The 21,821-nt window shown below is 50.3% G+C and overlaps 2 protein-coding genes across 5 annotated transcripts in view; one reads left to right on the top strand and one right to left on the bottom strand.

Moving 5' to 3' along the window:
* LOC144152990 (uncharacterized) overlaps nucleotides 1-993 on the bottom strand; it is a 102,598-nt gene extending 101,605 nt beyond the window's left edge. For both annotated transcript variants that reach the window (XR_013319263.1, XM_077684607.1), the window contains exon 1: nucleotides 307-993. Coding sequence is in view for 1 of the 2 variants with exons in the window: in XM_077684607.1 (XP_077540733.1) it covers nucleotides 307-312 (6 nt within the window). In the remaining variant the exon portion in view is untranslated. The remainder of the gene's footprint in view (nucleotides 1-306) is intronic.
* Cher (filamin A protein cher) overlaps nucleotides 1-21,821 on the top strand; it is a 108,817-nt gene that overhangs the window by 78,421 nt on the left and 8,575 nt on the right. For all 3 annotated transcript variants that reach the window (XM_077684599.1, XM_077684598.1, XM_077684597.1), the window contains exons 21-29: nucleotides 5,518-5,653; nucleotides 6,041-6,181; nucleotides 6,289-6,417; nucleotides 13,615-13,788; nucleotides 15,337-15,699; nucleotides 17,697-17,978; nucleotides 19,291-19,557; nucleotides 19,944-20,081; nucleotides 21,541-21,786. In XM_077684599.1, coding sequence (XP_077540725.1) covers nucleotides 5,518-5,653; nucleotides 6,041-6,181; nucleotides 6,289-6,417; nucleotides 13,615-13,788; nucleotides 15,337-15,699; nucleotides 17,697-17,978; nucleotides 19,291-19,557; nucleotides 19,944-20,081; nucleotides 21,541-21,786 — 1,876 coding nt within the window. The remainder of the gene's footprint in view (nucleotides 1-5,517; nucleotides 5,654-6,040; nucleotides 6,182-6,288; nucleotides 6,418-13,614; nucleotides 13,789-15,336; nucleotides 15,700-17,696; nucleotides 17,979-19,290; nucleotides 19,558-19,943; nucleotides 20,082-21,540; nucleotides 21,787-21,821) is intronic.

The raw sequence follows: 21,821 nt of genomic DNA, 5'->3' as shown, positions 1-21,821 counted from the left end.
GTTTTTAAACGTCATGACGATAGTGGCGGCTACCTCCCCCTCCCCCCCCCCCCTATCTACGGAGGCGAGGGGGTCAGCGGCAGTTAACAACTGAAGAGCCGCCCTGATTCTAGAGTTGCTTCGAAAGCTCCAACTCCAGAGAACGCCCAACAAACTTTGGCTGCAAATTGCCTTGGGGTAGACCGAAAACATTTGTTTCCTTATCGTGTTATTACGGTATGCTGGCGCTTTCAGCCTGGAATTTGAGGTGCAAATACGACTAAGAACAAGGGTGACACAACGTTGGTGACCAAAGCTCCCACTCACCTGCATCTCAAGTTTCCCCTGTTCCACCGCTGGTTTCTCTGGAACAGCCTCTATGAATAGATCTTCGAACAATGCCTGGGCTTGTCCTATTTCTGGTTACTGCGGGAAGCCGGGCTTGGAGCCATTTTACCCGAGCCGATCACCTACACTTGCATGCCGTCTTGGCTGTTCGGCGTTTCCCTTTGAACTGTTGGAAACTCTGTCCCGCCTTGAACTGTTCTTTTTTTTTTTACGTTTCCACGCGTCATTCATCATCCGCACATCTCGCTGTCATGAGCTGTGCCAAGCGTGTTCTGCGCATGCGCGGCATGTTTCAAGCGGAACGTCCAGACCGAAAAAGAATATTCGTTTGGGTGTCATGGATGAAGGAAACAGTGCTCGTCGTCTTCTCAAAGTATTTCGGTTACGGCTCTGGCTATGCAAGACGTATCGCGGCCCCCTTACGCACCCACCCTTGCTCAAAGCTCGTATACATGGATTGAGGCCCAATTAGAAGCTGTTCAGTTGATATGCGGATGCACCGCCCGCTACGCACCGCGGTGGTACAGCTTATATAGCGAACACGCGTTCTATATGTACATGATCCGCCCGGGCTCACCGGTTCGACAGCTGGCTGCGAAGGCTATATGTTTGGGATGGAGGCAAAATTTTAAAAACTGAGGACTCCCTTGTGTACGGTTTCTCGGGCACCACATTGAGAATTTCAAGTGGTTTAAATTAAACCTTAGCTATCCGCCACTGCACGCCTTATAGCCCAACTGCAGCTGCGGAGTTTTGAACTTCGTTTTTTTTTTTTGTTGTTGTTGTTGTGGTTGTTGTCGTCTTTATTTTTTATTCATTTATTTTAAAGAGTAGAGGGTGTTTGTGAACCAAACAGTTTCGAGACGTTAATTCTACCGTCTCGTTTGTCTATGCATTGAGCTTTTTTTTTCTTTTTGCCTCCTTAGCTCTCTCTCTCTCTTTCTCGCCGAAACACGTTGAGAAACGTCGGATTGGAAGAAGCAACTTATGAGTAGCCCCGACGTTGCGAGTGACGATAACAATATCGTTCAAAAGTTCTATAAATTAATAAACGTGTCTCTCTAAACTAAGCTCAAGAAATGCAAACTTGCCTAGATTGGTCTTCGTATAAGAGCAGATCAAATGCTCTTTCACTGCCCTTGTACACCGTAATCGAGGGAGAGGCGAAACTGCCATGCCACTAACCCGCCATGGCGGACGACTATGCACTACGTTACTGGCCACAAGGCTGTATGTTGGGGTTCTCGATAGTAGCGGCGGTATTTATATTGCACACTGTACCAACAACAGCCACCATTTTGCAGCTCAACTAACAGGCTGATCATGCATAGTAATGATGATTGATGATGATGATGATGATTGCTATTGGCCTCCCCTTTGAAGCGGGGTGATGACATGTCATCTTACCAAAAAGGACTAATATAATCATGTTTTACACTCTTGGTTTAATACTACCGCTGCTTAGGGCAGGCACTAAAGCTTATTAGGCCCGTAATACTTTTTTTTTTCCTGTTGCAGGTGGTAACTGTCCTAGGCAATATTCCCCTCTCTGCTTTTCGTCCACCAGCATTCTAATCTTCTTTTCGTCCCCTCGACAGCCTCGACAGTCCTCTATCACTGCATCCCCCCCTGGCGGAGTTTTTTCTTCACCTGTTATTATTTGTATGGGCGCTTCTTCCCGTGGTGCTCAAAGCACAACGCTCGCATGCACTGAGAGCTTGAGAGACGCCAGCACGGTGTATACTGCTGTGTTTAGATCCAAAAGACACGCGGAAGTTGAGCAACATTAAGAAGTGACGTCACCACCGGGTCGTGGCTGCGGGCGAATTCTGGCCTCGGAGGTAAACAGAGGTGGGGAAAATGCGTGCGTGCGCTTGTGTGTGAGTAGTAGACTAAGCAGGCAAGGGGGAGGCTGCGTTTTGCGCGAGTGCGTTGGTAGACTTCCAGCAGAGCCCTGACTTTTTCAGAGTCGTCTATCACTGCCAGCGTCTCGCAGCCGCGAGATTCGTTTCAGCGACACGCTTATGCAGCATTTTGGGGGTTTTATTCGTGCAGAAAACCTCAGCAGCTTCGAAAAGCTAATGCATTGGACAAACTCCCGAGGACACCCTAAACTGATTTCGCGGTCAGTCGGGTCAGCCAAAATAAGAATGATCGGGCGGGCTTACTTTATTCCTATGAGCCGAATGTTCGGGCATTCGGGCGCACGTGTATACAACGCTAGGTGCATGATTAGAAGCCATCTGCAACCTACCGTCTTCCGATACATTATTATCGACTTTGTTTCGCTCTGTTCAGGCTCGACTCTTTCGGTATTTTTTTTTTCATACCGTTCTTTTATTGTGATTTATATTAACATTTGGCTGTATTTTTGCTTGAACGCAATTTTTTCGCCACTACAAAAGATTAATGGAACCGCAGGGGCATGGCGCAGACTTCAACTAGAAAGTATTCGTGGGTTTTAGATTTCCCGAATTTGACGCAGAGGAAGTGTCTGCTATGCCGAAGTGAACAGATATCAGATGTATCAGCCTGAATATCTGGGGTGAGTGAGAAATGCGTCCGAGTTCAAAGGAATCGAATGCAATAAAGTCGTGACTGGCATTTTGCAAAGCTTTAGTGTTACGTGAAAGAGCCAACTTAAGACCGCTGTGCGAAGAAGCCAGGAGCTATATCGAGAAGCCAACTTGCTGCATCGTCACCAAGGCCCGGCATGGAAAATGAAATGGAAATGGAAATGGTTTCGCGCCAACTTTGCGGATCGCTTATGTTGATACCCGAAAACAGAGGCCAAAGCATTAAGGCACACTTCAATGCCGCCGCATTTGTTAATGCGAAAACATTAAATATACTATTTAGAGAAAAAGCCGGCGTCCGGGGCCTGTAACAGCGAAACGACTCCTAAACGGACGTCTATAATAACTGACCGAAATTCTCACATACCCACTCAATGGGATTATTCCCAGTGACGATGGCAGCTGCCGCCAGAGGCCCTAGACCGATTCCCGTCGCCTGCGACGTCAATACATCGATTCAAAGGAGCCCTCAGGGGCGTTAAATTGGACAGAGATGCTTTCGAATCCACAACGCAAGTGCTTATGTACGTGTCCTCGGAGTTTTATTTTTGCCCTACATATGAGCACAATGTTTAAAAGGTTGCCAGGACACGGCGAAAGCACTGTAGGCCAAGTAGTCACGTCGTCCCAGAGACTAATGCACCTTTGTGTGGGTGTCTGTCGAAGTAACTCTGCGGAAGCACTTACTGTTCACCTACAGCTGACTGCTCGCCGAAAGACATGAATGGTTCCGAGAAGAGTCTTGCGACTCCTTGAGCATGCTTGCGTCTCTGAGACCACCCACACTGGCGACGGGGTGAATTACACCTTGACAAAAGCAGTCAACGTTGCGACTCGACAGGCGCAGCCGTGCTCCGAAAACAATTTACAGCTCGCAAAAGGGAGAGAAAGACGGGCGCACGAGCCGTTCCGCACCCCCGCCAGTTTGTCACTGGGAGTTGGTTTCGGCCGGGCGGAGCAGTCGAAGCTATTTCACTCGCCACTCGTGGGTCGTCAGGAGAGACGACGAGCATCGCGGGCGTTTGCGCACGTACGGCACGGCGCGGGAATCCCAGCGTCGTCGCGACAGGCGCCGACGTGCGTCACAGGTCCTTCGGGGCGCTGTGCGGCGAGCGCCCGGTGGGGTTTATTTTGGTGCTAAGAGCCCCAAAACAAGAAGGAGGGGCAGTCCGGAGCACGCTCGCGTTTCGGGAAACCATACAAGGGTGCCACGCGGTCCGTCGTCTGGCGCCGCGGCCTCTCCCTTGGCCGCGATCGTTACGGCAGCTTGCGCCGCGCAATCATCCCGTATTGACAGACCCTTGGAGTGAGTCGTCGCGCTTCGCGATTGGCTTGGTGGAGGAAGGAGCGAGGGAGGGCCTCGACACGAAGCTCGCGAGTTTCTGTTGCGGCGTCTCCCCTCACCTTTTCGTCACCTGGACACACATAATTTGTTCCGGTGGGATAGAGAAAGACTTAACGTTCTGTCCTCGGGCACACGTCAGGTCCTCCGGGGCCGTTCGTACACGCTATTTATTGCCTCAGTTGATGCCGAAGTTCGTTAGGCAAATAGAACATTCAGGATGATACAGTTCACGGATGACGTGTTTGTGACAATATTTGTCACAGCAGACTAGAACACCAAGCGGAAGCTAATGAGGTTTTGAGAAGATACAAACAATGTTTCACGAACATCCATCGTGACCGTAGCTCAAGACGCCCAGTGCGGCTATACGCGTGATCACAGGAAGTTCCGCTTTCAAAGGACGTGTATTGCGCCGCGCTGTAACAGCGCTGCAATGGTTTCGTGGACTAGATGACATTCGTCTACGCCAAGACTCGGGCTATAAGGCATGAAAAGGTAGACACTCAGTAAGTGAAAAACTTCGCTTGCAGGCGCGGCTTTGTAAAATCGAACACGGGAACATCAAGTGACGCGTCTGGAACTGTGGTACTAGAGTTACCGCAAATATACGAGCCTTTACGGTATCCGCTGTTCAATTTGGAGTTTCCAACATGTGCACGAAGGCGGTTTATGTCTGGAAACAAAAAGCAGAGCACGGCCGAAACCCAGGTCAGGCATACTGGGTATCTCTTGTTCACCGCGTGGAAAGCCAGGTCCCGTGGGCCAGACAACGTCCTTGTTGGAATGCGCCAAAATAGTGCGTCATCTTGCATATTTCTCGTGCGCCCCGGGCGCAGCAGCAAACACGCAGCCTTCGGGGTGGCTGAACCCGCAGGCGTGTCATAACTTGACAGACAGGAAGGAAGCGTGGAGAAGGAGGCGACCGAACTGCATGAACGTGCGTGCGGCTCCCTTGTCCCGCCGTTGTGAGGTCCGGGTGCAAACAAGCGCACCGCTGGCTGGCCATAGTCCAGGTTCACACGCTTACAGTGCATCCCGCCTCGGCAGTGGTGAGATCTGGTGGTGGAAAAGGGGGAGGGAGCAGACTGTCCACGGCGGTGCGAGGGCGAGCCGTGGGCGCCAAAAGCGGAGGCCGCGGGGGCGTCCAGAAATAGAGAGGGGGAAGGGAGGCCCCAGGTCCGGGCTCCGGTGTCTTCCTCCGCAAGGGCGCGCCAAGGGCGGTGTGGAGCAGCGCGAGTGAGCCTCTTCCTTTGCCTCCGCCGCGCGCAGGCTGTCACCGAGCAGATCCACCAGAAGACCGTGGTCGACCGCCGCTTCCGCAGCGCCCCGCCGCCGCAGGGAAAGTTCCGGCCGGTCCAGCTCTTCGACATCCCCTTGCAGCAGAGCGCTGGAGGACAGCTCTCCGGTGCGTGGCCCACTTGCTGCATGGATTATGGACCCGGGGTGCCCAGGGGGGGGGAGGGGGCGAGAACGGTGCCGCCCCGGCAAGGCCTGGTTGCAGTATGCCTGCCCTCAGGCTTACTGGTGGCCATGGCCTTCATGGGGACATTCTACGGCAGGCCCTTAATATAGACTGGGGCGACGAGTACCCACGCCCTTATCAGCCCCTTAGGAACCTCTTTCAGGAATGCTTACCGCATTCCTGATAGATGGGTAGGACTTCGGGTAGGCTTTGGGATAGGCCTTGCGAAGCCACGCTCGAGTGGCCGGCGGGTACCTCTCCTGGACGCACTGGGTCCGTGACAGGCTCTGTCGGGAGGCCTTGCTAAGTGGCGCCTTGCACCGTGCGCAGCCGAGGTGAAGATGCCGTCGGGACGGGTGGACAAGCCTGTGATCATCGACAACCAGAACGGCACCGTCAGCATCCAGTACGAGCCGCGCGAAGAGGGCCAGCATGAGCTGCACATCAAGTTCAACCACGAGCACGTGCAGGGTACGTGCCGCTTGCGCGTGCGTCGTGGGCGTGTGTGCGCGCGGTGCCTGCTCCGCCGGCCTGTCGGATTAACGCCACGTCGGTTCTGCGGCGCGGCCGATTCGCAGGCAGTCCCTTCAAGTTCCACGTGGACACCATCCAGAGTGGCTACGTGACCGCCTACGGACCGGGCCTGACTCACGGCGTGGCCGGAGAGCCCAGCAGTTTCTCCATCAGCACCAAGGATGCTGGAAAAGGTCAGACCATGTTCTTGCGTTTCATGCCTACTACGAACCGACTAAACGACCACTGCGTTCTTCTGAAATTCGCTGAAAAATTGCTCTATGTCACAAACAGGGCGTAGCGGTTACACACCTCAACTATATTCCCAGTTGTTTTTTTGTTGTTGTCTTGCACCAGAACTTGCAACACGCAAAGCGTAACCATGAAGTCGCGCAAGTCTGCAAGCAGTCCCGTCGTATTCGTTAGTGTAACCAAGTATACCGCTCGCGCTGGTGCATGTGTTACCTACAAGTCCATGGTTCCCGCCGCTCTTCGAGCTCATGGTTCGCGTTCTGAGCTATATTTCAGCTCTTGTCCTACCATGAAAATTGAAAGCACCGTATGCAGATCGTCAGCGTGGCCGTGAATCTGTATGCGCCCAAAGTGCGAATCTGGAACTGGGAGTTCACTAGTGAAAGGAGACGACACACGAACACGGAGCTGTAGGCCTGCGCACGATGTGTACAATGAGCTCAGGAAAATGAAACTTCTGCCGTCGTCGCATTTGTCCGTCGCAATTTTAGCTCGCAGGCGAGAGGGACATTGCATAATTTCTGGCTCCGCAAAAATGAAACTATAACAGTGCCCAAAACTGTTCAAACAAATGTCATCTTCACGCCAGGACCGAACATAAAAATTACGGGGAATTCTTAGAGCTTTCCAAGAATGAGAAGACGAAAGCCTAATTGTACGTCGTGTTCATCTGCTGTTGAAATTCGTCCTGAACGTTCACGTTGCTCTCGTCGGGTCGCCGCTGCCTAGCCGATATACCTATCGACGGCGGTTACGTCGAGCGGCATTTCGAGCTGCTCTAGCCTCTCCCGCAGTGGCATACTTTTTAGGTCTTCCCCGCCCGCGACTTGGGCCTGGTGCGCCGTCCCCCATATCGATGGGGAATGGAGCTCTGAGTCCATGCAATGACGTGTATACAAGCGCGCCCTGAACGTTCCACGGTGCGTCGCCCTTCCTCATTAGCCTCTTCCGGAGCATCTGTTTTTCCTTCCCGGCGCGCACTCCGATTTTCTGTTCGAATTGTACCTCACAACAATTTTCGCACGCTTCCTGTACCTCACAGCGCGAACACAGAGCTCTGAGGCTTTCTCCTGAAAAGGAAGGCGCGGTATCCTCTCCCAACGTGATTATTGGCCACGTGTTGACCTTGAGGCAGTTTCTAATCTGAGACCTTACACGCCACTGAGTGCTGCTGAATAGCAACGGGCATAGACAATCAGAAAAACGAAGAATATTACTTGTCGACATGGGGTTCTTTCGCGTGCCCCGAAATCTCGCGAACATGAACCTTTTCCTATTTCACCCTGATCAAGCCAGCCGGGTTAGAACCCCTACAATGCCAAACCATGATGGCTGTACCACTTTAGGTCAGCTGTGGTTAGGAAAGAAAAACGCCCTTGTATAAAGCGAGTCGTGCACGTAATAACCAGAGAAGGCCTAAAGGAAACCAGAGTCTCTTCAACTATACACATATGAATGCAGTACGTCCCACAGCCCCCGTAAACCTCGGGTTTGATTGATCCCTTCGCGGCTTGCTCCGTTCGAGATTGTGCACCGGCGTGGAGCCTACCCTCACAAATTTAGATTAAACTAAACATGCAGTGTCCCAGCTATCATGCAACAAAACTAAAAAAAGAGCAATGGCGTTACTCGAAAAAAACATAGTGCATAATGTATTCAGTACAGTGAAGTAGCGGATAGTAATTAATGATTTAATCAAATAATTGCAATTAAGTATCTAACTCGATAAGTACTGTCCCAATCATTAAAGTGTCAACGAAGCACTTGTAGTTACCCACGAGAGGCATCTAACTGCTGTACTTCCAGCGACGTAAATTGCGTACTGAGAGAGCGAGGGACGAGGTCTCGGAGACGACGTTTATTATCTTGCTCAGACTGAACGTTCCAGGCAGCGCGAGTCCAACGATGATGATGATTATTATTATTTACAGATGGTAATGGCGATGTGGCGTGAGTACAAGAGATTGGGAAGTGTACCCTTCGGTGCTTACACTGGTCGTGACACTGACGTATCGCTTCCACTGCGTATCCCAATAATAGAATGCCGCGAATCATTTATTCTGGCTGAAAAAGAAACCCCGCGAAATATGAAAAATACCACGTGACGGGGCTCCCGCCCCCATCATAAAGCAGTGCCCTAGCGCCCTATAGTCCGGATCAATTATGACTAGTGACACTAGTCATAATTAAGCCGGAGCCCTCCACTGCAGCGCGTCTCATCGCCTGCGCAGCGTCGACGCGTTAAACCTCACAGTCAATCAATCAATCAATCAATCAATCAATCAATCAATCAATCAATCAATAAATCAATCAATCAATCAAATGAAGCAGTTGTCGCGGGTGAAGAAACTGTGCAGCCGCAGTGACGATAGCTGTTGAGTTTTTCTTTTTTTTCGAAATGAGCCAAATTCATTTGCCCGATGGGAGCGTGCTTTTGTCATGACGTCATATAACCAACATGGCAGCCTCCTTGTGAGTTACCGCCTGACAGCTCGGACTGCTTTGTGGGTGTACGTCTTCGCAAGCTGTTTTTTAACACGAAAGTGTTTTATTCCGGGATTCACGAAGATTTCACTTACGTCCCGTCTACGACGAAGCAAGCGGCCTGTAAAGGGTGCACCACTGCACACAGGTGGTTGTTGCGGGAAAGCAACCTTTAGTACTAAAGAGTCGTTAGAGATGTACAGGGCTGAGAAATTGCACATCAGAAAGGACAATTTCTACGATAATTCCCAGGGCAGTGCTTTGCTTTTTGAGGCTAGAGCAGGTTGCTTGCAAACTAAGAGCTCTGTGGGGAAGTATTCACAAAATGATGGGGTATGCGTGGTCTGCGGAAAAGAAACAGAAACTATGCGGCACATTGTGTTAGAATGTGAGGGTATCCATCCAAATCTACATGATGGAAATATTCGGCTTCCAGAAGCCCTAGGATTTAAGGGTAGCATAGAGGAAGTTAACTTCAAGGCTGTCGAGGGGACGAAAAGAAGATTAGAATGCTGGTGGACGAAAAGCAGAGAGGGGAATATTGCCTAGGACAGTTACCATCTGTAACGGGAAAAAAGTATTTTGTGCCTAATAAGCTTTTTGTGCCTGCCCTAAGCAGCGCTAGTGTTAAACCAAGAGTGTAAAACATAGGTATATTAATCATTGTGGGTAAGATGACGTGTCATCGACCCGCTACAAAGGGGAAACCAATACCAACCATCATCATCATCAGTACCTTATACTTAGGGTTGTTCGTTTTCGGGTTTTATATTTTAACACGAAAGTGTTTTATGTCGGTATACACCAAGATTTCACTAACGTCATATCCGTCACGGAAATGACGCCAGTACACCTTGCCCAAAGCGACCCGCCAGCAGGACGTCGCTCGCCAAGCACACCCACAAGACAGGCACCGACCCACAAATCATGCCAGATTTCGCTGTACATTTAACTTTCGTGTTAAGTGCGAATGCACTTCTTAAGCGAGCCTGAATCGTCCGCCGCCGTTGTCCGCATAGCAACAGCTGCGGGTGCGCGCGCTCCTCGTCTTCCTCCTCGTCTTCCCTAGCAACGGGGGGAGATGGGCGCGCGCTACTCTCCTCCTCCTCTCTCCGCTCAGTGACTGCGGGTGTTGGGCGCCTCCTCTCCACTTCGGGCGGGAGAGCTCTCGCTCGCGTAGCGGGCGCTCCGCATTCCGACTCGTGAGGGCGCTCGTGTAGCCCTCGCCGTAACGGCGGGCGCTACTCTCCTCCTCCTCTCTCCGCTCAGTGACTGCGGGTGTTGGGCGCCTCCTCTCCACTCCAAGATCACGATATCCACCGTAATCGCGCAATCAACAACCGTGCATTCGCACTTACACACTCTCCCCCTCGGGGAAGTGCGAGGGAATTTTTTTTACCGATTCCTATGACAGGGGAATCAATTAACCACAGCTTTTTTTTTTTGCTTTTCGGAGCTTGCATATCACGGACTCGGAGGGCAATGAAGAGATAGGCGAAAGATTTGTCCCTAGACGTCGACGACAAAGTGAGCAGAAGAAGAGAATGAATGAAACTGGGAGATATGAAACAACCATTTCATCCCGTCTCCCCCGCCTCTATATAATGAATCTGGCTATTCTCCTTGTTTTACTCCTATATTTACCGTTTCATTACTTAACTAAATAGCCGCCGCTTAAAAAGCACTAGCAAATCCCCCGTACGAGCCGCTTCATTTGAGCGACCTTCTTGTGATGGAAACGCATGGCAAGACAATGAAGAGCTTGCTTACACCGTGAAGGTCTTCAGGCGTGCCCAAGAAAATGATCCTGCGGAAGAGTTCCAACAGACCTGTTTATGCTGCCAACAAGACTCACGTGCTATTCACATATATTCTAGTGTTTTTGAATCCCCTTTGACTATGTTTAATGGCAGCTCCACGAAAACTTCATCACACCATTCTTGAAAGTCAATTTCAAAAAAGCTTTCATACGAATACCGCATCAAATTCAGTGTTTCAATTCAATACGAGCCAAATTTAAAGTTGGTTGGTTGATTGGTTGTGGGGTTTAACGTGCCGACGCTACACATTCGAGAAGGCGTGCCGTAGTGCACGGGCTCCGGATTAATTTTGACCACATGGGGATCTTTCACGTGCGCCGAAATCTCGAACGCATGGGCTTTTTCGCCCAAATTTAAAGCTATCATCCTAATAGTGATCAAATGCGCCGCGTAATCTAGTTACTTGTGGCCGAAACTTTCTTTAGCTGACATGTAAAACAAATCATATAATAGCTTTGACAGCATTGCATTTAGGTCGGGCAACAAATTTACACTGACTTCTCAAATTTGGCGTAGGTGTATTTGAGTCATTTCGAAAAAAAATGCTTTCACCTGGGCGCTCGGCCGCGCCCGCCGCAACAAGCCGTTTCGCCTCCCATGTATATTCTCGCTCCGTGTATACAGCTAATCCAGAACATGCAACATGAAAAGTGTGAACAGTAATTGGCTTCCCGAGCCCGTCCTTTTTCTCCTCAGGTCGTGCACCACCTGATTTAAGTGTCTAAATAGTACCCCCGAAAGTTCGGCCCTTGGAAACTGCTACAGCTCATTAACTGAGCGCTGGAAACCTGTAGACAAGTTTTCAAGCTGGCCGTGCGCACGTGTGCGTATTTATGTAGTCACGCTTCACTCTGTATGTTTCCCTAGTCTGTCTTCTGAACCGGCGCACGCGCGCTCCTCCGTGACCCTTAGCACAAACATCAGCGCGGCCGACCGGTGCAAAGCAACACGGCGCGTCAAAGAAAGAACGGGAGGGCTCCGCTCATTGTCGGCGCAGAAGAGAAGTCAGAAAAACAAAAACAACGCCGCTCTGTTCCCTCAGTCGGAAACATAAACAAGCAGGGCGCGGATCAAGTGCGAAGGAACTCGGCGCACAAATATTTCTGTCCCCGCTGGGAAGGGGTGCGTATCTGCGTCAGGGCGTCTTCTTGGAGCCGACGCCGGGATGCGCGTGGCCTCGCTTTTGGCATCGCCGCCGCTGGACCGGACGCGGCTCTGGCAGATATCAACAACCCACTCCTGGCTTTCGTGGCCGCGCCATCTGGAAGCGGCGGGCACTCCGTGGCCTCTTCGCTAACACTGCTCCGGCACGCGGTTCGGAGGCAGCGCATGTGTCGAAAGTACTGGGGAAGATAGCAACGGCTGCCAAGACACCTCTCGCAAGGAGCTCGTCGAGGCGAGACAGCTGCCGCGGCGCCCCAACATTAATTCAGCAGGCTCGAGCTCGTAAACGTTGTCGACGTTCTTAATGACTGCTTTTGGTGACAGCGTTCGAGACACTTGTTCGCCTTCTTCCAGATACGGCGGCGAACGACGCCGTATTGCAGGTGAATACATGGTACGTGACACGTGCAGTGCCGCTGAATGAGTATATAGAAACAAACAAGAGTACAAAATCGTCGCTCGGTCTTGTGTATTTATTCCTACAGAAGCTTTAGCGTGCCGAGACTTGAAGTGGAGAGAAGATGACTCGCACCGCCAGATTGAACAGCCTTCCACTGAAGCTTTGAAAAAAATGATCACTTGTCGGGAATGACTGCGGTGACATTTGTATTGCCGATGTTAGGAATCATTATCTTTTAACATATATCGGTCATTCCTCTGCGTGAACATCAGCAGAAGCAATCGTATTCGCAGGCAGAATTATCCAAGGTAACCGGTTTGGTAATTCTTACTCGAACCTCATCGTAGTCGAGATTATCGTGTAGGGCGAGAATTTTCGCTATACTGCAGGTGAAAAATTTTATCCATGCGAATAACCTTAGATATACTATCGTGACGGTGATATAGCGTGCTACGACGCTGATTACATTGTATAATATTATGCTGACATTATAGGCAATCATTATTGTGATCTTTCAAGCGATCGCGTGGCATCATTTTTCTAACTCTTATTGGAAATCAAGAATGTTGATAGATGTCATAAAACTGCCATAACAAGGTGCAGGGTGTTCGGGACGAGTATCTACTATGAGAATTTTGCACGATGATAGTTTCTTAAACTACCGTAAGTGCATTCTTCACTCTGGTGCTAACTGTAAGGAGATAAATAACATGAGTAATTTTGATGGTCCTATTTTCCATTACACGAAGTGCGTCTAAGGTTACGTCATAATAATATTTGCTGCCAACGAGCGGCATCCACACGGAGTAAATGAAAATTCTGTTTGCGGCAACAGCATAAACGATACTCCTCACTAATATGAGGTATAGCGTTTGACCATATAGTTACCTCAGCAATTGGACAATTACAACAGCGTAACAGTATTGTACAATCTTACCCAAGGAATGTTGATGTAAATCAGCTGAAATCCTGTTTACACGAGCATGCAAAATGAAAATGATAAATCAAATGTTAAACATGTGTTGGAACACTACGTAATTATGCAAACAAAAAAATTATTCTAGAAGTTCCTCGTAGTTTTGTGCTATAGCAATGTGAGCTTAGGAGTTCTGCATGATAGATTCCTCAGTTGCGTCAACCAATAACTTTCGCACTGAAAACAAGTGTCGTTTGGCACCCTATACTTGTTCCGCCACAAGTGTAAAACACACCTCTTTGTTAAGGAGTCATACAAGAGTCAAAACTGAGAACTTTCTTTTTGGCAACCGCAGGCGGTCTGAACGTGGCTGTGGAAGGCCCGTCCAAGGCGGAGATCAACGTGCACGACAACAAGGATGGCACGGTGGCCGTGTCTTACCTGCCGGCGGCGCCCGGAGAGTACAAGATCTCCATCAAGTTCGCCGACAAGCCCATCAAGGGGAGCCCCTTCACTGCCAAGATCACAGGTACGAAGATGCGGTCGTGTGCCGTCATTTACCGGCATGTTAGTGAACCGTGCGCTTAGAGTGCGATGCTGTTTCTGTGCTGCGCGTATTGCCTGGCTGTTAGGAGGTCCCTGGTTTCACTGGTGCTCAAGACATATATAAAGTGGTTTGCGCCGGACGACGCAGAATTTGCCGTACGTCTCTTGCTGTATTACCCGTACGCCTCTTGTCGCCAGTGGGCAACAATCGCGAACTAAGGTTGGTGGCTGCTATCGCCCTACACCTGCTGCAGGTCAACCATCAACTACGTTCTATTTGTTTTATTTATCACACCCTTACCCGGCGTTGCGAAATAAATTTGCTGTGGCGACCGCGGCAGCAGTCGGCAGGTTTGGCATCCGTGATAACAGCGACGCGTGAAAGGAACGTAAAAACAAATGGTGCACGGTGCACGGCACTGCCGACGTCACAAATTGTTCGATACAAGCCGCCTAACTGTGATTTTTGCCCAGTTGCGGACGTTCCAAATCGTGGCTATCAAAGCGGCTCCATGCGCCACGTCCGAAATCAGTAATGTCAGCCGAAAGCAACAAAACTTTGTCCTCGGACTCCACCTTTTACAGGGATGTATCGATATCGTGCTAGTGCGCGCTGCTCGCATACTTGAAGCGAGCGCTAATGCACTAAAACCTGTAGGGACCGAAACGAGAATAAAAACTGCGGCAATATGGCTCCCATCATAACTCCAGAACGTGCATGCTCCACGGAATCTTCCCGCAGCATGCGCTGCAATGAAAGTTCTAAACGTCTTCTCCGGGTGTTAAAATGTTTCTCAGGCCGTAAATCAATTGGAGCGTTTTCTGTCATATACAGCTTCCGCATACAGGCAAGTGTGGGATCGTGACGCGCCAGCTAGCCCATTTCCCACGCTCACCTATGTACTGAAATCAAGAGTTGGACGGGAGCCCGTCTGGCCCGGAAAACACTTCGACAACAACTTAAAACTGACACCGACCGTGAAAGTTCATAAAAACAACAAAGACGATCTTTCATTGGGAACAAAACTACAGGAAGGGAGCCGAAACGTCTTTGTTGTTTTTGTAAAGTTTCATGGTCGGTGTCAGTTTTTAATTGTTGTCCCTTCCATGCATGAGAGTTACCCGAGACCCTTAAAATTTCAGGGCTTCAGCGAAGAAAGCTATGATTTCTACGTCAACCAGTCCTCGCAAGTATTGTCTACACGGACACCACCAAAGGGAAACTTTACGTAGCTTTGTGCACATTTTTTAGCCAGAAGCGCTTAGCGGTACCGCTCAAGTCGACGGGCTGACGTAAATCTTTTATCAGCGCAGTTGAGGTAGCTTTTAAAACTATATTTTCAGTGCACCGAGAAGCGTAATGGGCAGCTTTAAATGTGTACAAGGACGAGGGACTCTGTCTTGAGGAATTCATGGCTCAAATATACTTGCTGTTCGTCGCTTAGTGTCACCTCGAGCCCCGTCCTTTTGACCCCCGAACCCTGTTAGGTTGTGTATACACCCATTCAAGCTGGTGATCTCTGCCGTGCAGGCGAGGGCCGCAAGCGCAACCAGATCTCGGTGGGCCACTCGAGCGAGGTGTCGCTCAAGGTGCAGGAGAAGGACGTGAAGAACCTGAGCGCCAGCATCGTGGCCCCCTCGGGCCTGGAGGAGCCGTGCTTCCTCAAGAAGCTCCCCAACGGACACCTGGGCATCTCGTTCACGCCCCGCGAGGTCGGGGAGCACCTGATCAACGTCAAGCGCACCGGCACGCCCATCACAGGAAGCCCCTTCAAGATCAACGTGCTCGAGCGCGAGATCGGCGACGCCTCCAAGGTCAAGGTCCAGGGCAAGGCGCTCACCGAGGGCGCAACGCAGACCCGCAACGAGTTCTCCATCGACACCCGGGAGGCCGGTCAGCCTTGCTTCTTTTAATCTATTCATTTGGGGAGTGCGTCGATCGCAGCCCCTCCGGCGTCATTTGGGTAGTTCGATAGCAATTTCTGCAAAAACATTTCCTAAGAATCTGGCATGTAGAACAGAAAAACGGGGGGGAAAAGACAGCAATCCCACAGGTTGCACTTTGTTGGAAATGCCCGTTCACGCATCCCCCTGCTTATAGTTAAAATCATATAATAAAAGCTTCGTACATTTAGGGTCATAAAACCATAGGCTGTGTAAGAGTGTTTTACATCTTTACAACTAAATTGTGACATACTCTCCGGGGTACACGCTGCAATGTTCATCGATTTCACACACGATTAACGATTGAAAGCATACAGACGCAGAAATTTGCGAGCATTTTTTTAGTACTACAACATAACAACACTTGCGGTGTCCTTAAAAGCGTCATTCCCCCGACACTGGTTGCATTACAATAATACTCGTATGGAATACTACATGTGCCACGATATGCCGCGCCACGTATAAGGCCCCAAACTTGAAATGTCAATTTATACGCAGTAGTTGTATTTGTGGCCGTGCTGTCATATCAGGATAAACCGTACAACACGAGACTTTTTTTTTTCTGGTGTGAGTGAGTGAACTGGATGCATTGGGAGAACTTTATTTTGGAAAGGCGTTGTAGCTCCTAAGGGCTGCGTGGGAAGCACCTTTGCTAACGGTAACTACAGAATGTCCGCAGGTCCACTGCAAGTTGACAGGCCGAGGAAAGAACTTACCTTGTCTTCATGCTGAGGTGGCACAGCGCAGACAGACAATTGACAGGGGAAGAAAGTGCGGGACGAGAGGGAGGCGCAACGCTTGTCCTGTGTCTTCTTCCTTTGTCTTTCGTCCGTTTACGCTGTACCACTTCAACATGAACACCCTCCAACTCGCCCAACTATCCATTTTGTTAGATGCGACGCATCTCTTGCTCTGGGGCATGTCCCTCCTGCGTCGTTGGCGTCAGCGTTGTCCGCACGCCACCTGCGCATGTGTAACTCTCCTCCGTTCTTCTCACCGACAGCTGGCACAACACTCTCACTCCGTCTTATTATCATAAACAACAGCTGCGCGCGCGTCTGCTCTGGCGCGCAAGTGCGCGCATGCGCGACTCTCCTCCGCTGTCTCCTCTCCTTCAGGCGCTGTGAATATAAAGCGAGTAGCGCGCTGCGGCGGTTCAGTCAGCGCTCGCTCTCGTTCGACGCCGCGTGCCTTAGCTTGACGACTCCGTGCTTGACTTGATTCTTCCGATGAAGACGTGATGGAAGCGACGGTCCCTTCAGCGAGTGGGCTGACACAATGCAATACCAGCGTCAGCGCAAACGCTCAAGGCAACGTTACGACCAATTGAACCCCCCGATGCGTCGCATCACACCAGGGTTCCCTCGCGGGAAGATGGGCGTTATTTTTATCTTGTCTTGTTACGAGTGGCCCTTGGACATAGAGGAGCATAGGAGGAGGGGGAATACCTTTATTGTCAGAGGGGACATGAATGCCCTGTTGGGGAAGGAGAAGGACACGGTGGGAGTGATCGAAAAAAATCACTATTCAAGATTCAGTCACTTGGAATGGTGGATAGCATTTTAAAGACTATATTTCCGTGATGATATAGTTCGTAGATTTCGTGAAGAGATATGTGCTACGTTTATGACAGGATCGAGTCGGTCCACGTTATCACACCAACTTGTAGAGACCACTGGTCAGTGAGTATTCAATAACTTTCTTTAGCTATGCCCATATTGTGACGAGACGTGCATCCCTAACCTATATCATTTGATATGGCACTGTGCACACTTCACGGCCGGTCGCGAGCCACTTTTGGACCTCGGTTCCCCACTTGCAGATGAAGAAGCGCATTTGCAACGCGTGCTAGTGGAGCACAGGAGAAACCAAGACGTAACGAAGCAACTAAACTCTTTGTTTGGACCCAACCCCACGTGACCGCCACTGCATTCGCTGCATGCACAGGTTACGGCGGCCTCAGCTTGTCGGTGGAAGGTCCCAGCAAGGCGGACATCCAGTGCAAGGACAACGAGGACGGCACGCTCAAAGTGAGCTACCTGCCCACCGAGCCTGGCTACTACATCATCAACCTCAAGTTCGCCGACCACCACGTCAAGGGATCGCCCTTCACCGTCAAGGTGACCGGCAAGGGCTCCAACATCCAGCGGGAGAACATCAAGAAGCAGCGGGAGGCCGCGCCAACCGCCGAAGTGGGCTCCAAGTGCACCTTCACCTACAAGATGCCCGGTGAGCAGCTCCGCCTTCCGCCCGAGACAGTTTATGCCCCGCCAATGCATATTCCTTTCTCAGGTGAATCTCCGTCTGGAAAGTCGCCTTAGGGATTTCGGTTTGCAGTTCATAAAATTCGCGTTGCCATAGCTACCGAATTGTTGTCGAGTTGCTAAATCAACGAAAATATATTTGCTATCGCAACACCGATGTTGCTGTAGTAACAAACCTTAAAGAAACAGTGGGTGTAGCACGCAGCACGAAACCATTTTGAAGCGCAGCTGCAAGGAAGGCGCTGCCTTCATGTTGGTTTCTAGGGGAACAGACATGCCAGTTGCAGCATGGTCACATGGCGGCAATGGAAGGACTGCGCAGTTTGAAAGAGACCAGATCGCCATACTGGCGTAAAGCATCCTACATGGTAGCGTCCTACATGGCATCCTACATGGCATCCTACATGCTTTTCAATTTTCCATCCTTGTACTTTTCATAACGGCCAGAAAACATGTACTACACATCGGTTCTTCTTTGAAGCGTATGTGTTAGCCTCCATACCTCATGGTACTCACCGGAATTTTTCCGAGCGGCAAGGAAATCTGCAGAGAGAGAGAGAGAGGATAAGCGTTTTTCGTTGAATAACAGATGTGCTCGGCTTCAAGCTTCAGGGAGAATTCCTCCGTCCAAAATGCTTTGAGCACGGGCGCCATCAACACCCTTTTGCACCCGTTTGACTGTGTCCCAAGCCCCCCGCTACAACATGCCTCATAGTTCGGGTGCATATCATCGGCACATTTATAGCAAAATGTGAACTGTCGTGGCTTCGGGCACACGCGTTTCCTGAGCTTTCAGTCCTTGAATAATTTCGACAATTAATTCGCTCTTGGTTCTTGGTTACTGTCAATATTGGGGCAAAGTTTGAGCACAAAAGACGCGTACGCTTCTTGCGCCGTCTCGTGTTAGCTGCATAGAGTTTAACTGATCTTGTGAAATCAATTTAATGACCCTTATGTTATGTGATAGAATTTAACAGTTGTAAAAAGATAAATTTAACAGTTGTAGAAAGATAAACCTCTGCGAAATCACAGAAATCACAGTTTAACTTATGCCTAACTGTGACACTGGAAGGTCACCTCGCAAGTGGCAGAAAACGAAGGCGAAGTTCTGGCCCAGGGCCAAGTTAGAATACTCGCCAACTCGATGTCACCGTAGCCACCATAACAGTCGGAAGCTGAATCGGTGCAGCGATCGATTTGCGATGCCCGCAGTGAAATGGTGGGCACCGCGCTTCGGGGGGTTGACTGATGACACCGTGCGGCATCCTGCGGCGCAGGCACGAGCGCGTTCGACATGACGGCTCGCGTGACGTCGCCCTCGGGCAGCTCGGAGGACGCCGAGATTGCGGACCTGGACGACTGCTCGTACGCGGTGCACTTCGTGCCCAAGGAGGCCGGCGTGCACACGGTCAGCGTGCGCAACAAGGACATCCACATCCCCGGATCGCCCTTCCAGTTCACCGTGGGACCCTTCCGCGACCACGGCGCGCACAGGGTGCACGCCGGGGGTCCAGGCCTCGAGCGGGGCATCGCCGGCGAGTCATGTGAGAGAGAGCCCCTACACTGTGACATTTGTAACGCGCGCGCATTCGTGAGCAACTTAACTGGTTCGTCCTGTTGGTCAATGTAACCGACCGACATGCCTCGAACACGCCGTTTGCGATTCGCGCTAACATTTTAAATGCTTCTACAGCTTTTGTCGTTTGCGTAGCGATGCTCAAGAGGGCCCTTAGCCATCTAAATCCTTGAATGCTTTCGTTCCCTCTTGTACCATCTGATTAATTCAATTCTTGCTTGAAAGCGGTTTCTTTTTGCGAACGGTTACAATCACTTACAATGTTGGGAGATATTGAAATTTTTAAGTTGACTGTACTGCCCCGAGCGTTGAACCGATTGACCGCAGATTAAAAATCTTTGTGCCGGCGTGCAGGCGAGTTCAACGTGTGGACCCGTGAAGCCGGCGCTGGCAGCCTGTCCATTTCGGTCGAAGGCCCATCTAAGGCCAAGATCGACTTCAAGGACCGCAAGGACGGCTCCTGCTACATCTCCTACGTCGTTAAGGACGCCGGTAAGCCCTGCTGTTGCCGTCGAGGGAGTTTATCAACATGCTGCTTAAAACTGCATGCATGCATCGGTGCAAAGTGTGGACGGAAGGAATTAATGTGCGTTTCTTACTAACACCAAATTTGTGTGCTTGATCAGGCACAAAACACAAGAGGCGATAAATGATTTTATAGCCAGCAGAAGAAAACCATTTGTTTGATTCGGTGGGCTCACTGCAGAATCAAACTTTAGGGTTAGTTTTAATATTAGACATATTACTGTCAGCAGATGCAAGTCACCATATACAGGGGTTTATCCAGAATTTCGATTTTGGGGGGTAGGGGTGTCGAAGTCCTCCTAGGGGGGTGTTGGGGAGTTTGGGGAGTAGAGTGTGTATAAATCCCTGGGCAAGGCGCTAGTGGTTGTCGCCCGTCGCCTTCACCAATTTCGATTCTGGGGGGGGGGGGGGGGGGGGGGAGGGGGGTATATAAATCTCTGACTATATATGTGACATGCGCGAGTTGCAGGTTGGTGTCATTTTGTGTGGAAGGAGTCATGACCTTAAATGAACTCTAAACGCTCGTTTTACGCCCTTATAACGCCCTACAAAAAAAGGCGCGAATTACTCTCCTTTCACTATCCAGAAAGGGCGTTTGAGGGGGTTGAAAAAAAAGAGTGAATAAGGTGTTGAAAGATGATTATAACCAATTCTACTCCTTTTCAGGGATTGGGGATGTAAAAAAGTTTATTTGGCAACTCGACTACAATCGAGGTTTATCCCCATATTTACGCCACACTTAGAGAGCAAACTTATTGCCATCAGGCGCTTTCAAGGCATATCAATTGTTAAAAACCTTATTTCCGACTAGGTTTCGTACAGTGCACATGGCTTGCTTCATCTTGTTGCACTGCTTGCGACCACATGTGGATATTGCGTACCGGGGGCGTAGCGGAGGGGGGGTTACGAGGAGGGTGTGTTTCGGTGTCAGAACACCCCTGAAATTTTCTCGGTGCTGCATTCGCCCTTTTACCTCCTTTAAACCTTTTTCTGCCCATTCTTACACAACGCATTGATATATTAAAACACAAAAGCTTAGATAAGAACAGGTCAATTTGGTGAGAAGAACGGCTCGTGGGAGTCCTGTGTGCACTCTTATTTTTTATGTAGATATTACACTGAACGAGGAATTTAACTTATTGGCTTCACTAAAGCAGAAAAATGAATAAGACATTGTCTCGGTGCCGGCACTTTTTATTTGTTTTGACCGGCGGCGTAAAACACACCCGAAAAATATTTCTGGCTACGCCACTGTTAGATACAGTCCTGAAGCTTTCTGGACGTCTATTTTTATACATACAGGTATGCTGATATGTTCACGGTGTTAATTGAAATGCCGAACTGATGTACGTGGTGTTTGAGCAGCTGGGTTGCCATGACCTGGGCCCACACCACCCGCAAACCCACGTGGGTGATATGTGTGCAGGCGAGTACCGAGTGGGCATCAAGTTCAACGACCAGCACATCCCGGACAGCCCGTTCAAGGTGTACGTGATGCCACAGGCGGGCGACACCAGGAAAATCGAACTGGGTAGCGTACCCGAGCACATCCAGGTGAACAAGCCCGTCGCCTTCACCATCTCCATGAACGGCGCCAAGGGCAACCTAGACGGCAAAGTGGTCTCGCCTAGCGGACACGACGACGACTGCTTTGTTGCACCGCTGGATGACGGTGAGTGGCCGTGCTGGTGCCATCGTCGCCACCAG

The sequence above is a fragment of the Haemaphysalis longicornis genome, unplaced genomic scaffold (assembly GCF_048455015.1).
Source record: "Haemaphysalis longicornis isolate Haplotype H1 unplaced genomic scaffold, Haemaphysalis longicornis Haplotype H1 scaffold_9, whole genome shotgun sequence".
In the NCBI taxonomy this organism is placed as follows: Eukaryota; Metazoa; Arthropoda; class Arachnida; order Ixodida; family Ixodidae; genus Haemaphysalis; species Haemaphysalis longicornis.
Note: the sequence above shows the minus strand (reverse complement) of the source record. Positions and strands in the feature narration are given on the sequence as shown.